The 17,365-nt window shown below is 43.0% G+C and overlaps 1 protein-coding gene across 2 annotated transcripts in view; it reads left to right on the top strand.

The window, feature by feature from the left end:
* The window catches only part of si:dkey-122a22.2 (uncharacterized), a 149,594-nt gene extending 143,160 nt beyond the window's left edge, over positions 1-6,434 (top strand). For both annotated transcript variants that reach the window (XM_052023490.1, XM_052023489.1), the window contains exon 11: positions 5,897-6,434. In XM_052023490.1, the coding sequence (XP_051879450.1) occupies positions 5,897-6,064 (168 nt within the window). In that variant the 3' untranslated portion in view covers positions 6,065-6,434. The remainder of the gene's footprint in view (positions 1-5,896) is intronic.
* Positions 6,435-17,365: the final 10,931 nt, after the last annotated feature.

The raw sequence follows: 17,365 nt of genomic DNA, 5'->3' as shown, positions 1-17,365 counted from the left end.
GAAGCCCATGGATTAAACAGGCCAATGGCACAATGGATAAGAAAATGACTTACTAAGAGAACATGGAGTCCTACTGAGCAGCTTTTATTTGGACCAGGGAAAATATTCAATAATGTTCTCCAGGGTCAGAACTAGGATCACTGTTCATTCTGATAATATTAATGACTTGGTATATAGGGGACAATTTCAAAGTGTGCAGTTAACTTAGAAGTATACAGAACAGTGAGAGGCATAGTGATATTCATCAAGAGGACATGCACATGCTGGGGCAGTAGGCCCATTGTGACAACACCACTCTCAGATTCCCGTGTAAATTTCTTTCCATCATTGGTCCTTCATTGTTGCTGAGTTTAAATCCTTGAACTCCATACCCAAGAGCATCATGGCAGCACCTTTACCTGAAGGACCACAGTGGTTCAAAAAGGTGGCTGAGCACCATGAGCATTTGGGGGTGGGCAATAGATGCTGGCCCTGACAGTGACTTCTATGTCCCGCATTGTTACTGTGACATGATTCTATGATCCTTTACTTCAATATTTTTATGTTTCTATTTAAAAGCCCAAGCAGCCCATCTGATTTAATCACTGCAATCAGCTTTCAAAGCACCCTCCAAGTTCTTTATATGGTTTCTTAGTTCATCTACACTTTTCAATATCATGCCATTTACATAAGACACTGCCCTTTCATGTCCATGCTCCCATTGTGTGTAGTTTCACACTTCTTCACATTGAACTCCATCAATCATGCATTATCTCTTTTCACCATCCGATCAGTCATCTTGAAGTTGACATCTATCCTCATCACTACTTAGCATTTTGCCACATTTGGTATCATTGATAAACTTCATAATATTGTTTCCTACATTAAAATGTAGGTTGTTCATGAAATATAAAGAGAACTGGAGCAAATGCAGACTCATGCAAACCATTAACATTCTGAGAAATAATAACGCACCTCCAGACCTTAAGCTGCTTTATAATCAATTTTTGAAGTGCAGTCAGGATTACTACTAATGCTACATGCAGATACTTGAAATTTTGCAATGACAGCTATGTTTCTGACTCCAAGGTTAGCAGGCAAGGTCTTCTTTGTGTTGATTATTCACCCGCCTGCAGGAAATCTTTATTTGAACTGTCATTTGAATTTTTAAATGTTTTCACAAAACAAATGCAGCTATTTTTCAGCTGCATGGCTATCTCCAACCCTGAAGAAGGATTGCATCCTGGATCTGATCTGTCACAACAAACAGCTCATCACATAATGTTTTGGAAACATTTCAAAGCATTCAGTTGTATAACGAAAGCAGGTGTTCAAGTCAAAATATGTAGTTTAGTCTCATACTGGTTAAAATTTAATGTCTGTAATTTTATTTATAAGAAGATTTAATGTTCTGGATTAATGGCTAATACTTCCCTCTAGGAAATAGAAATCATAGAAAAAAAATTATGATAGCTTATACATAGAAAGGGGCCATCTGACCAATTCTGTCTGTGCAAGACAGCAAAGAGCTACATAAATTAATTCCACCTTCCAGTATGAGGTCCATAGCCCTGAAGGTTATGGTTCTTTGAATACAATGACGATTCATGTCTGATGCAGGTTTCTGCCTCCACCACCTTTCTAGGCAGAGTTTCAGAGCTCTACTATTCACTGAGTGAAAAAATGTTTCTTCATCTCCTCTCTAATTTGTCTCCATATTACTTCAAATTTATGCCCACTGATTTTTGAACCCTCTGTTAAAGAAAATAGGTTCTTCCTATATATTCTCTCCAGGCCCCTCATAAAATTATACATCTTAATTTATCTCCCTTCAGCCTCCTCTGTTCCAAAGCAAAGAACCCTAGCTAATGCAACCTTTCTCTTAGTGAGTTTTCCAGTCCTGAGAACTTCATAAAACTACTACCTCTCTATTGCAATAATATCCTTACTGTAATGTGATGTCTTGAACAGTACTCAAGTTGTGGTTCAACTAGTATAATCAATAGATTTTTGAGGAATTCCTGAGCATATTGTGGTACAGATGTAATGACTTAAAAGGAAATAAGTAACCATGAACATGACATTGATAAGACACCTTCAGAAGTGCAAATTAGTTTTGTCTGCCAAAGGTGTTTGAGATGGATCAGGAAAATAAAAACTTCAGGAAGGCAACTAGGAAAATATACAAGCTGAAAACCAACAATGATCATGAAGGTCAGGGCATCTAACTAATTGGGTAATTTGCCTATTAACAGTAATACCATTTAACATTGATAAGTATAGATAAAAGGTTAGAATGTACATTCAGCAGCACAAATCCTTTATTTTAATGTTGCAGTTGGTTGACTGTACAGAAGAACTGCATAGTCCAGAGGAAAACAGGAAAGGATCTCAGTTAAAATTGTCGAATTCTGGTTTAATATTCATTGTTGCAAGGCTGTTTCATATATTTGGAGCAATGCTCGGGATGTGGGCCTGGGAGAGATCACTCCAATGATGTTGATTTACTTATACTTCCTGTGAATTTGGAGGACTTTGCAAAGACAGCATTGGTGGTGTTTTTCCGGTTCCTTCAGAAGCCTGTTATAAATACTCCAGGTCTCAGAAGCAGAGAGCAGGATCACAGCTGCACAGTAGACCATGAGTTTTGTGGCATGTTTGAGATCTTGATCTTCAAACATCCTGTTCCTCGATCAAACAAAGGCTGTGCTGGCATGTTGAAGGCAATGGTGAATTTCAAGAGTGTCTGCCTTTGCAGGGAGGTGGTTCATGAGATGTGTGAAATGGACCCCATTTTCCAGGGTCTCATTGTCAAGTTTTATTTCTGGAGGACAGTGTTGTACAGTGAGGACAGGTTGTTAGAGGATCTTTATTTTGTTGATGTTGAGTGTAAAGCTATTCCTCTCTTGTACTTCTGTGAATGAGTCCTGATGAGTATCTACAGTCCTCTCCAAATTTCCAGCAGAAAATTTGTTGGACTTTAGGTGCAGCATTGTGGCAAGGAAGATTGAGAAACATATCATTGCAGTGACATGGCTTTATCTGTCACTGGTCTTCACTGATCTTGGCTCTATTTAAGACCTTTTGGTTAAGATTATGGCTTGCATGTATCATTGAAGAGAGTACTCCATAATCACCCCCAAAGGCCTCAGTAAAATTGAAAAAGGCTGTGTATAGTGGTTGGTGCCATTTTCTTCATTTTTCTTGGAGTTGCTGAACTGAAGACATGTCCATTGTGCATACAGTTAGAGAGAATCTAAACTGTGATTATGGGCACCACCTCTTCGGACACAGGGAGGAGGCAGTTGAAGAGGACTCTGGCACTGACATTCCCTGTGGAAGACAGCAGGGACAACCTTATGTACTTAGTACATTCAGAATTGTCTCTTTTCTTGAAGCTGGGTATGGTTATGGTTATAGCATTTCTGTGGTGCCCTAGTATATCCTCCTCTTCCCAGGCTGGTGCAGATGGCTAAATCACATGGGCTTCAGGGTGAGCTAGCCAATTGGATACAAAATTGGCTTGGTGGAACAAGTCAGAGCGTGGTAGTGGAGATTTGTTTACAGAATGGAGGCCTGTGACCAGCGGTGTGCCACAGAGATCGCTGCTGGGTCCTCTGTTGGTTGTTGTCTATATTCACAATTTGGATGAGAATGCAATTGGCATAGTTACTAAGTTTGTGGCTGACACCAAAATTGGTGATATGGTGGACAGTGAAGAGGGTTGTCTAAGGTTACAACAGGATCTAGATCAACTGAGGAAGTGAGCCAAGGAAAGGCAGATGGAATTTAACTCGGACAAGTGTGAAGTGATGCACTTTGGTCAGTTAAACCAGGGCAGGACATACACAGTGAATGGCTGGGCCCAAAGAGACCTAGAGGTACTAGTACATAGCTCCATGAAAGTAGCGACACAGGTAGACAGAGTGGTGAAGAAGGCGTTTGGCACACTTGCCTTCATTGGTTGTGACACTGAGTGCAAATGTTGGGATGTCACGTTACAGCTGTACAAGAAGTTGGTGAGACCTTGTGTGCATAGGAAGAATGCCATTAAGCTGGAAGAGGTGTAGAAAAGATTCACAAGGACATTACCAGAACTGTGGGGCTTGAGTCATGAGGAGAGACTGGATAGGCTGGAGATTTATTCCCTGGAGCATAGGGGGCTGAGAAGCAACCTTATAGAGATTTATAAAATCATGAGGGGGATATATAGGGTGAATGGTCACAGTCTTTTTCTCAGGGGAGTCTAAAACCAGCAGGCATAGGTTTAAGGTGAGAGGAGAAACATTTAAAGGGCACCTGAGGGGCAACTTTTTCACACAGAGGGTGGTGGGTATATGGATCAAACTGCCAGAGGAAGACATTTAGACAGGTATATGGATAGAAAAGGTTTAGAGGGATATGGGCCAAATGCAGGCAAATGGGACTAGTTCAGATAGGTAGCTTGGTTAGCATGGACGAGTTGGGCCAAAGGCCTGTTTCCTCTGGATAAATTATCACTCCTTTTCCTTTTTACAAATGATAACTCCAGGACTTCATGTAGATTTTGAGATCGTGGATTCATGGCTGAAGCTATTCAGCTTAGAACTTAAGTGGGAATACTGTTTGCTCCTGAGGTCTTGCTTTTAGTTAATTAGGAATGGTGGCAAGGCTGAACTGAATTTGCTGCTCTTTGAAGTAGTCAAGGATGCTCTCATCAAGGACAGAGCTGTAATTACCAAGGTATCCAAGGTGTTCCTTCCAGTTCACCTCCATTCTTGGCTCTCAATGGGGTTTGGCCTTTGGTGGTTGAACCACAGATGGCTTTGGGTTGAAGAAGGTGTCATGACTGTCAGCATGTTGCTACTGCTGCAGTCTTTCTATCCACCATCTGTTCTTTTATGTCCCAGTTTTTAATGGGCCTCAGCCTTCAGGCTTCTTTTGCTGTGAGGAACACTGGAGATTTTAATCCAGGAAAGCCTTACATTTGCAGTTAACAAACTCCTTGATCTCCTGGTCATGTTTATCAGTCAGGTCCTGATTTTTCTAGGTAGAGAAGCCAAGAGTCTTTTCGCAGGTACTGATTATGGTGGACTTCAGGGCAGCCTGTATGCTGTGGACACTCTGCATCTCTTACTTGCCAGAAGTCAACACATTGTCTATGAAGCACTGTCGAAGAAGAGCCAGCTTTTTACAGGTCCTTGAAAGATTTGACATTGATCTTGCGACAATATTTCTGTTGCATTTGATAATGCTTTTGGGGAGGTGCAACAAGGGAAAGGGATACCCAGTAAATGGGAGCATATGAAGTGATGTGGCAGACAGGATTATTTTGAAGTATATATACACAGATTCTTAAAGGTAACAGGACAGATCAATCAGGTGGTTGAAAAGTCATACAAGATGCTTTGCTTTATTTACCAAGGCCTAGAATTCAAAAGCAGAGAAGTTATTTCAGAAATGTATATAATTCTAGGTAGACCATATTACAAGGACAATGTGGTTGCTCTGGAGAGGGTGCAGAGGAGATTTATGAAAGTGTTGCCGGAACTGGAAAGCTGTTGTTGAGAGAAAAGATTGGATAAGCTTGGGTTGCTTTCTTTGCAGTAGAGGGGTGAATTAATTGAGGGGCCGACAGAGACGAAATAGGAAGGACCTATATCACTTAGCAGAGGGATCAAAAAGAAGGATGCATGGATTTAAAGTAAATGGTAGAAGCATTAGAGGGAAGATATTTTAACTTTACAGAGCAGCAGCATTATGGAAAATGTTGAAAATGAATGAGAACCGGCCCTTCCCCCACCTCTGAGACACTGCAATTTCATATCTATTTAAATTCTAACCTTCCTTCTGTTGTGATCCAAACCATCTCTTTGCATTTCTGAGCCTTGATGTTAGAAACACCATGTTTAAATATCCCTTTTAATATTTACTACAGGTTGTGTTCCAATTTCAACATCGATTCATTGCACAAAGTTATCCCTCAGTCAAATGGATCAAAATAAAAGGAGCAGACAGAAGGATGATCTACAGAAATCCTAGTGAAGTGGCAAAACAGCTAAAGAAACTTATAAATAAAAAGAGAGTTAAACAAGAGAGTCAGTAACTCTGCCACACTATCCAACCATGTTCAATGGTTTCTCCAGCATCTGAAGAAGGATATCATAATTCAGAATCTCTAAAAGTTGCTGCTTATTGATGAAGGTGGCATTTTCAAGCATATAAGTGTGGAGAGATAACGGATAAAGTAACAGAAGATTTTGCCTGCTGAAACATTGGGTGAAAATCTTCAAGAAATGTGATATAAGCAAATGAGGAAACTACTGTGAAAATATCATTTACAGTTTCTCTTCAGTTTAAATTTAAAGTGGCGTTCTGTTTTGTTCAGTATGTATAAGGTTTAGACCCACAACTTTTCACATGCATTACATATATTCTGTTACTACAAAGAGAAAAAAATAAATGATTACTATGTTTTGGAATAATTCATGCAGCTACCTGTCTGCAGGGGTGATGGGTGGGCCTCTCTCTACTGCTCAGTTTATTTCACTGAGGTCTGACAATCAGATTGGTTACATTAGGAAGTTTCTTAGCTCTCTTGGCATTCTCTGAGCTAGTTAGACCATTATACTTTATACAAAATCAGTTGTCAGTCCTCAACCGTTGGGACTGCTGAATACCCTGGCCAAAGGTTTCTTTTCACTGCATACAAGGGCTATGTTTCTGAGAATCCAGTGATTCTGATGTGACTAATACTGATGTCGAGCTAACTTTGTTCCTTGGCAAAATGGACGACTGTCTTTCAGGTAGCCTTGTCCCTGGTGTACAGATGGTCGATCATCTGTAATAAGGAAATATTGGAGAGGGTTCATAGTCTCAACACAGTAATTTAAATAAGTAAATGTACAAGTTTTGAGAGTGGAGAAAATTGTTGCTTTCCTTGCAGTGTCCAGGATCAGTCTAAAGGAGAATTTTTTCTCAGTTTTATTTTCTTCTCTCCCAGCATTTGGAAACTCCTTTGGCTGTTTTCCAGTTTTGTTTCAATAATCGATATTGATCTCTCTGATTAATGGGTGTTTTAAAATTAAGGCTGATACTAACTCAGGAAGGCAAGAGCAGGCTGAAACAATGTGCCTATCAGCATGGTCCTGATTGTGGATCTTTCGGTGGAGGTAAAGGCAGACTTTGTTGGATTGGGGGACCATATGGCTGGAGACTGCGGAGGGAGGTTCTCATGAGGAAATTAAACCCGTAGCTGTCTAGGAGACAGCGGCCTGATGTTCAGTTGTGGGTCGTGGCCCAGAGGGAGGTGAGGGTAGCTGTCGGAGAGCTGATGTTTGGTGGTGTGTCGTGGCCCAGAGGGAGGTGACAGTAGGCGTCGGAGAGCTGATGTTCAGTGGTGGGTTGTGGCCTAGAGAGATGTAAGAGGTGTCTGGGCATCTATGGTGAAGTTGAGCCAACTGGAATCGGGGAAATGGAAACTGTCAAGGCAGCAGAGGGCATTAGAGGAGTCACAGATGTAAATGGGAAGCAACTGGACAAGGGGAGAAAGAATAAGATCAAAATAGGAAGAAATAAATTCAGTAAGGCAAGAAGGGAATCGGTTCATCAAAGCACAGCAACACTGCCCCAGATGATGATGTCCTTGCACAGAATGCTGCAAATTCAGACATCAGTAGTCATGAGTGGAAAAACTGAAATGTTTAACATTGTGTCAGCAGCTAGGGTTCAACAAATCTGGAGACACAAGAGACTGCAGATGAGGGATCCAGGAGGTAGTGTTGAAGGGGCCGCAGCCCTTGACCTTGTCTGGCTCCCTGTGTGGACGAGAGCAGGGGCTGTAGAAAGGATGAGCAACCTAACCATAGCATCATGGTTCAGGGTGCCATTCAAGAGAGGAGAGAGAAGATAAATGTAGTTGTAATTGGAGATAGTATTGTCAAGGGAATAGACACTGTTCTCTGTCGCCAGGATTGAGAGTTCCGAAGGCTGTGTTGCCTGCCTGGTGCCCGGGTTCAGGACATCGGCCGCTGTCTGTAAGGAGTTTGTGTGTTCTTCCCGTGACTGCGTGGGTTTCCTCTGGGTGCTCCGATTTCCTCCCACATTCCAAAGATGTACGGGTTAGGAAGTTGTGGGCATGCTATGTTGGTGCCAGAAGTGTGGCGACACTTGCGGGCTGCCCCCAGTACACTCTCCGCAAAAGATGTATTTCACTGTGTGCTTCGATGTACCTGTGACTAATAAAGAAATCTTGATCTTGATCTCATCTGGCCTGCAGAGGAATTTGAAGTGGAAGGAGCAAGATCCAGTTGTTGTGGTCCATGTAGGTACCAGCAATATAGGCAGAACAAGGAAAGAGGTTCTGCTGAAAGAATATGAGCAGTAGGGACTATGTTATAAAGCAGATAGGTTGAGGGACAGGTAGTGTTGCGGAGGCAGGGAGGCTGCAGAAGGATTTGGACAGGTTGGGAAAGTGGTCAAAGAACTGGCAGATGGAATAGAATAAAGGTGTAGACTATTTTCTAAATGGGGGGAAAATTCAGAAGTCAGAGATGCAAAGGGACTTGGGGAGTCCTAGTGCAGGATTCCCTCAAGGTTAAATTGCAGGTTGAGTCGGTAGTACAGAAGGCAAATGCAGTTGTCGTCTCGGAATTAAGTTCTCACTTCTGTCTGCTGTAAAGTAACACAGTGCCACGAGGTCGATTTGATAAAATGCGTTTATTAGCAGTGCACCGCTAAGGAGAAGTCTCTTCAGCACTCGTTAAGAGTCACCTCCTGAGGTCTCCCCGTATAAAGGAGCAGACAGAAATTTATACAGATATTGTCACGCACACTTAATGCATGCAGCGCCGCGAGTTTCAGTCAAGCCACAGAGATCCTGAGACAGACATTGCACCTATTGTCCAACATAATTGAATTATGATCAAGAAATTCAAAGACAGGCATCACCCCTCATTGTTTAGGACAAGCTTCCCACTCGTTGTTTATTGCACCCAGTAGTCCTATTGTCTAGCATAACGGGACTGAAACCAAGCTTCCGGACAAAGTAATTAACACCTTATCCATTGAGTCAGCAGCTTGCGTGCTCTTGCTTGCAAGGTATTTTTTCTATCAGCTAGAGGTATGGTGACAGTTTTTAACCCTTTACTTCCTCACAATGTTAACATTCATTTCAAGAGGACTAGAATATAAAAGCAAAGATGTACTGCTGAGGCTTTATAAGATGTTGGTCAGACCACACATGGAATACTGTGAGCAATTTTGGACCCCATATCTAAGGAAAGATGTACTGGCCCTGTAGAAGTTCATAAGAATGATCCCAGGAATGAAAAGCTTAACATATGAGGAGTGTCTGATGGTCCTGGGCCTGTACTTGATGGAGTTCAGAAGGATGAGGGGGGACCTCATTGAAACCTCCTGGATACTGAAAGGCCTGGATATAGTGGATGTGGCGTGGATGTTTCCATTAGTAGGAGAGTTTAGGATTTGAGGGCATAGCCTCTGAACAAATGGACGTCCCTTTCAAAACTGAATTGAGAAATTTCTTCAGCCGGGAGATGGTGAATCTGTGGAATTCATTGCCACAGAGGGCTGTGGAGTCAATTGGATGTATTTATGGCAGAGATTGATAGGTTCTTGATTGGTAAGGGGGTTCAGGGTTACAGGGAGAAGGCTGGAGAATGGGGTTGAAAAAATTAGCCATGATTAAATGGCAGAGTAAATGCAATGGGCCAAATGGCCTAATTCTGCTCATATATCTTATGATCTTATGCAGATGCTGGAATCTGAAGTAAAAGACAAACTGTGAGAGGAACTCATTAGGTCAGGCAGCATTTGTGAAGGCAAAGGGATAGTCAAAGTTTTGGGTCAAGACCCTGCCTCAGGACTGGAGTGTAAAGGAGAGATAGCCAATATATAGAGGTGAGGAGTAGGCATGAGGCAGGAGCTGGCAAATGATAGGTGGATCTAGGTGAGGAGGGGTTGATGGGCAGATGGAGCTGGATGGGGGAGGGAGGGGTGGAAATAGCGACATAGGCTGGGAGGTGATTGGTGGAGACAACAGAGAGCTGCAGATTATGGAATTTGATAAGAAAGGAAGGTGATTGGCACCAGATAAGGGAGGGTTGCTGGGCAGATGGGAACAGTGGGGGAAGAGGAGGGCTGGGGACCAAGAGGGTTGAGTCTGGATGATAGGCAGCTGGAACCAGGTGAGGGAGGGCAAAGAAACTGGGTAAGGATACCTGGAAAGGCAGAGATTCACATGCACCCCCTCCAATCTCGTCTTTTGCTTTCGGTGCTCTCGATGCGGCCTCCTCTACATCGGGGAGACCAAGCATAGACTGGGCAACTGCTTTGCCGAACAGCTGTGCTCTGTCCGCAAAGGCCATCCTGAGCTTCCAGTCACATGTCATTTCGACTCCCCTCCCCATTCCAACACCGACTTGTCTGTCCTCGGCCTCCTCCACTGCCAGGCTGAGGCTGAACACAAACTAGAGGAACAGCACCTCATGTTCAGCCTGAGAAGTCTACAACCCAAGGGCATGAGCACTGAATTCTCCAATTTCAGGTAACCTGCACCACCTCTGTTCCTTTCTCTTGCCTTCTGATCCACCCTGGTCCTCTCACTCACCCTCTTCCAAATTCCACTCGCCCTCCCCATCCCCTGTTATCCCTCTTCCATCTCCCCCACCTGCATCCATCTGCCTAGCATCTGCAGATGCGACCTGACCCGCTGAGTTCCTCCAGCAGTTTGTCTCATGAACAGATCTAGATACGGGAAGAGGTCAAAATGAGGGATCCAGCTGGATCAGAAGTTCTGGAGATGGGAGAAAGGGCCCACAGTCTGGGGTGAGGTCTCCTGGCCAAGGAAATGGATGTGAAGATGAAGACAGCAGAAGGCAAATTCAACATCACGTCAGGCTCAGAATTGATTAAGATGTGGCAAAGGTGGATGACGCTGAGGCCCCTGCTGACAACTGATCTTTCGGAATCAGAGAAGAGAAGTTCTATCTTTAACTGCCTGTCTTTAAAGTAATTGTTACCATGACAACATTGGCCCACACCCTAGTCCCGCTGGTTTCTCCACCCCTTCTCCTTGCTGCAACTCAAAACATACTTGTTTTCTCACTTTTCCAGTTCTGACGAAGGTTGCTTTACTCGATACATTAGTTCTGTTTCTCCTTCCATTGCTGCTGTTTGGCCTGCGGAGGCTTCCAGCATTTTGTTTTTGCTTCAGATTTCCAGAGTCTGCAGTGATGTAATCAGATTGGTTAGTTTATAATATTTATGCAGCCACAAAATGGGACACATAACTAAAAGATGAGGGAAATGGTATTAATTCTGGAAATAAGGGGTCCATTGAATTTGAAACTCAGTCAGATGGGCCAGATCTTGCTGGCTTGGTCCTTTGCACGGAATTGCTGCTACTATTTCCTATGCCCATACTTAACTGTACTGGATGCAGAGGGCTTATCTTGATAGCCAGAAACATGTAGAATCTCCAGTGATGCTGTGATGAGACTCAGCCACTTAAGTGGAGACAGAAGAGACTATAGATGCTGTTATCTGGAGCACAAAACAAACTGCTGAAGGAACTCAGTGGGTCAGGCACTATCTGTGGAGGTCCTGATGCAGAGTCTCGACCCGAAACATATCTATCAGAGGACATTACGATCTATATATGTGATGCTAGGTTTTTAAGGCTAAATAGTTTGCTAAGCAGTAAGTATAACTTAGACCACTAATTTAAAAGCTAACACTTGTGCAATAAAGCCTAATGTTGTCAGACTCTTTCAGAGTAAGAATAATTTGTAAATATCTAAAGTTTTTGTCAGTGTGCTAATTTATGCTAGAGATGTCTGCAAAGTACCATTGCCTTTGGAGGAGTGATGAATCATTTTAGCAACTTGATTCCACTTGTTATTAAAAGGGGTAGTGATGGCAGTCAGTGGAGTGGTATGCTTAACCTGTGAGATGTGGGAGATCAGGGAGCATTCAAGTGTCCCTGACGACTATGTCCGGAGGAAGCTGCAGCTGCTCTCAGACTACTCAGATCTGTTTGAGCGGCAGATAGACTCAGTGATGAGCATACAGGAGGCAGAAAGTTTTATAAATAGGATTTTCAGGGATGTGATCATGCCAAAGGTTCACTCAGACAGATGGGTGACTGCCAGGGAGGACAGGTAGGTAGTGCAGGATTTTCTTGTGGCTGTTCCGCTGTCAAACAAGTGTAACATTTTGGATAATGTTGGGGGAAGAATAGCCTCTAGGAGAAAATGGCAGCAGCAGCCAGATCAGTTGCTTGTACAGCAGTGTAGATCAAGGACTAGGCAAGCAGTAAGTGATAGGGGACTCTTTAGTCACAAGCACAGATATGCATTTCTGTGGCTGCAAGCAAGACTCCAGGATGGTGTGTTGCCCACCTAGTGTCAGGGTCAAGAATGTCTCTGAGTGGGCTCATGACATTCTGGAAGGGGAGGGTGAGCAGCCAGGGGTCGGGGTCCATATTGGTATGAATGCATAGGCAGGAAGAGAGATGAGGTCCTGCAAAGAGAATTTAGGGAGTCAGGCAGAAAGTTACTCCCTGTGTCACATGCTAGTGAGGCAAGAAATAGGAAGGTAGTATAGTGCTAAGGATAGGCATGGCTAAGAAACTGATGAAGGTGGGAGGGGTTCAGGTACACGGATCACTGGGCTCTCTTCCAGGGCAGTTGGACCTGTACAAGAAGGACTAGTTGCATCTAAACTGGAGGGGCCCCAATACCTTCCCAGGGAGGTTTGCCTGTGCTACTCAGGAGGGCTTAAACTAGTGTGTCAGGGGTGTGGGAACCAGAGATTAGGAGGGTTTGAGAGGAAGATAGAGGTTAGATCAAGTAAATTTGCAAGGAAGGACAGGCAGGGCCAGGTTAATGAGCACAATGTGGCTGATGAACTAATGTCAATTTATTTCAATGCAAGGATTATTATGGGTAAGGCAGATGAATCTAGGGCCTGGATTAGTACATGGAACTACAATTTTGTAGCCATTACAGAGCCTTGGTTGAGAGAAGGGCAGGACAGCTTAATGTTCCAGGATTCAGATGTTTCAGACGGGATAGAGAGGAATGTAAAAGAAGTGGGGGAGTTGCATTACTGATCAGTGAGGATGTCACAACTGCGCTTAGAGAGGACATCCTGGAGGGCTCATCCAGTGAGGCAATATAGATAAAGCTCAGGCATAAGAAAGGTGCAATCACTATGATGAGGTCATACTATAGTCCTCCCAATAGCCAGTGGGAGATAGAGGAACAATATGTTGGCAGCTTATTAAAAGATGTAAAGGCAACAGGTTTGTTGTAATGGGTGACGTTAATTTCCCCAATATTGACTGGGAATCCCACAGTGCCAGAGATTTAGTTGGGGCAGAATGTGTTAAGAGCATCCAGGAGGGTTTCTTGACACAGTATGGAAGATAGGAAGGGGCTGTACTGGACCTTGGATTGGGAAATGAGCCTGGGCAGGTGATCGGAGTTTTGCTAGAAGAGCATTTTGAGAACAGATAGTTAGGGATAAGGATAAGACTGGATTTCTGGAGGAGGGGGAGGGGAGGAGTGCTAAACTGGAGAAAGGCTAATTACAACAGTATTAGGCAGGAGCTGGGGAGAGTAGATTGGGAGCAGCTGTTACTTGGTAAGTCCACATCTTTTGTGTGGGAGCTGTTTAAAGGTCACCTGGTTCGAATTCAGGAACAACATGTTCCCGTGAGGAAGAAAGACAAGGATGGCAAGGTTCAGGAACCTTGGATGACGAGAGATGTTGTAAATCTAGTCAAAAAGAAAAAGGAAGCATATGTAAGGTTTCAGAAGCTGAAATCAGACAATGCCTTTGAGGAATATATGGCGAGAAATTAAATAGGGAATCAGGAGGGTTGAAAGGGGCCATGAAATGTCCTTGGTAAATAGGATTAAAAAGAATCCCAAGGTATTTTATACATAGATTAAAAACAGTCAGGTAACTTGGGAGAGGGTAGGAGCTACAGGAAGTGTGTGAGGTACTAAATGAGTACTTTGTATTGGTATTCACCACGGAGAAGGACATGGAGGATAGCGAGATCATGAAGAGGAAATGTTGATATTCTAGGGCATATTGATATCAAGAAGGAGGTGGTGGTGTGACTCTCGAAGAACATTAAGGTACATAAGTTCCCAGGACCTGATGGGATCTATCCCAGGTTATTGAGAAAGGCAAGAGAGGAGATTGCTGGGGTCTTGTCAGAGACCTTTGTATCCTTTTTAACCATAAGTGAGGTCCGAGAGGACTGGAAATAGCCAATGTTGTTCCTTTGCTTAAGAAGGACCATAGGAACAAACCAGGAAACTGTAGGATGGTGAGCCTTACATCGGTGGTAGGGAAGTCATTGGAGAAGATCCCTAAGGATAGGATTTACTTGCAACTGAAAAAGCATAGACTTATTAGGGATAGAAAGTATGACTGGGGGAGGTCATGTCTAGATTGAACTCAACTTGATTGAGTATTTTTGAGGAGCTGACTGATAAGGGTAGAGCAGTGGACTTCAATAAAGCTTTCAACAAGGTTCCTTATTGTAGGCTGATCTAGAAGATTAAGAAACATGGGATCCATGGAGACTTGGTAGATTAGATTCAAAAATGGCTTTGCTATAGCAGACAGAAGGTAGTGTTGGAGGGATGTTATTCTGGTTGGAGATCTGTGACCAGTGGTGTTCCTCAGGGATCAGTGTTGAGACTCTGTTCTTTGTGATATATATAAATGATTTGGATGGCACATGGCACAAACATTGGTGGAGTTGTGGACAGTGACAGTGTCAAAAGATTCAGCAGGATATAGACCAGCTGGAAATGTGGGCAGAGCAATGGCAGATGGAATTTAATCCAGACAGGTGTGAGGTGTTGCACTTTGGGAGGTCAACTGTAAGAGGAAAGTATACAGTAAATGGCAGGACCCTTAGGAATATTCACGTATAGCGGGATCTTGAGGTGCAAGTCCATAGTTCTCTAAAAATGGCAACACAAGTAGATAGGGTGATAAAGAAGGCGTATGGCACGCTTGCCTTCACCGGTCGGGATATTGAGTATAAAAGTCGGGAAGTCATGTTTCAGTTGTGTAAAACTTTGGCTAGGCCACATTTGGAGTATTGTGTGCAGTTCTGATCGCCACACTACAGGAAGGATGTGGAAGCTTTGGGGGGGGGGGGGTGCAGAAGAGGTTCATCAGGATGTTGCCTGGAATAGAGAGTATCAGCTAAAAGGAGAAGTTGTACAAACTTGAATTGTTTTCTCTGGACTGTTGGAGGCTGAGGGGTGCCCTGATAGAATTATATAAAACTATGAGATGCATAGATAGGGTAGAGAGTCTTTTACCCAGGGTGGAAATGTTAAATAGAAGAGGGCATAACTTTAAGGTAAGAGGGAGAAAGTTTAAAGGAGATTTACAAGGCAAGTTTTTTTACATAGAGATCAGTCAGTGCTTGGAACATGCTGCCAGGGGAGGTATGAGGGTGGTAGAAGCACCAGGAGTGGTAGAAGGGGTGGTAGAAGCAGCTACCACAGCAATATTAAAGAGGCATTTAGACAGGCACATGAACAGGCAGGGAATGGAGGGATATGGACCATGTGCAGGCAGATAGGATTAGTTTAAATTGGCATCATGTTTGGCACAGACATCATGGGCCGAAGGGCCTGTTCCTGTGCTGTACTGTTCTACGTTCTAGTTCTAATTTCCCAACTAAACCACATATGCATTGACACTGCTAAATTGCTGTCAGCTTCAGTTGAATGATAGCAAAAATGAGTTTAACACTGTTACAAAATCAGGCCCATTGCTTCATGTCAGTGGTGACATTTTTGCTTTTACAAAGTGGATCACCACTTCTTGGTTTTGGGGCAGTTGAACAGAACAAAGCTGCTGACTGTTGGTGTGGAGGTTCTAGTCCATTAGAAATCCTGGCGTATGGGTTATTTTTCCGGATTGTTCTGGTTCCAGCCCACTAGCCATACTCACTGCTCATGGTTTTCAGACACTGAGGGCAGGCCAATATGACCCTCTTCCTTTGAGTTGCAAAGCAGAGGGGGATACAAGATGTCAGATCTTGAGGCCTTTCCCCCAGAGTGCTCCGATTGCCTTCATGCATTTTATTACATTATCTGTAAACCTACACCAGTTGCACTGTGAGGACTGTACTGGTAACCAATCATGTTAGCTTCCTATTAGCACCCACGAAAGCACTGGACTGAAAAAAATGTGTGGGAAGCGGCTGAAGTATAAGAAACTTAAGCACACATAATTTTCTGCAGATTGACCCACCACATAAAGAATTTGTTGGTCATAGAAATATGAATTGGACATTTCATCCCTCAAGCCATTTTACTATTCAAAAAGATCATGGCTAATTTGTGACCTATTTTCCATACTGTGGTTTATGCTTATCAAAAATATTAGTCTCAAATTTAAAGTTAATAAATACCTGGTGTCACAATTGCTATCATGAAATGGAACAGCCAGCAACCAAGCCTCCACAACCCTCTTGGGTAGAGAATCTCATCTCTGTCCTGAATGGCTGACCCCTTATTTTGAGACTGTGGTCCCTTGTTCTAGACACTCCACCCAGAAGAAACACAAATCCTACATCTACCCTGCCACTCCCAAAAAAATATTCTATGTTTCAATAAGATCACCACTCATTCTTCTGAATTCTACAGAGTACAAGGCTGCTCTGCTTAATATGTCCTCATAGGACAAAACCTTAATCCAGGAATCAATCTGGTGAACCTTTGTTGCGCTCCCTCTATTGACAGTATATCCTTCCTCAGGAAGGGAAACTAAACTTGGATACAATATGCTAGGTGTGGTCTCATCAGAGCCCTATATAGATAAAGGAAAGGTAATTTACTTGTATTATTTTGGATCAGTTTAACATTTTTGTTATGTATTTTTGAATCACTTTTTATGATTTGATTTTTTAAAATCATTTAGTTAATTTTAGTAGTTCTTAAATGTGTTGGAATGTCAGGGGTATTTAAAAATGATTAAAAATCATCTTTAATTGTGAGCTTTGCCTTCTGTTAAAAGTTTCGGGGGCATTTCAGTGGTGTGGGTTGCTCAGTGCATTGTTAAGGACCTGCTATAATCAGGCTATGCTGCTGGAGTACAGGATACTCCTAACCAGTAATTATACCAAGTGAATACAGGTGTGGGAGACTGAGAAAGGCAGACTTGGGCCAGTGAGATTCAGCTCTTTGTGCTGTTAACAACCATGGTATGAATGGCTGTCAGGTTAGAATGAAATTCAGCTATGACACCCCTGATGTTTGAACAGGCAGTCAGAGCACAGTGTAGATGCTCACATGTGAAAAATGGTCATTTGGGCAAGATATGAATGATTACTGTTAGC

Source organism: Pristis pectinata, chromosome 9 (genome assembly GCF_009764475.1).
Source record: "Pristis pectinata isolate sPriPec2 chromosome 9, sPriPec2.1.pri, whole genome shotgun sequence".
NCBI lineage: Eukaryota > Metazoa > Chordata > Chondrichthyes > Rhinopristiformes > Pristidae > Pristis > Pristis pectinata.
Note: the sequence above shows the minus strand (reverse complement) of the source record. Positions and strands in the feature narration are given on the sequence as shown.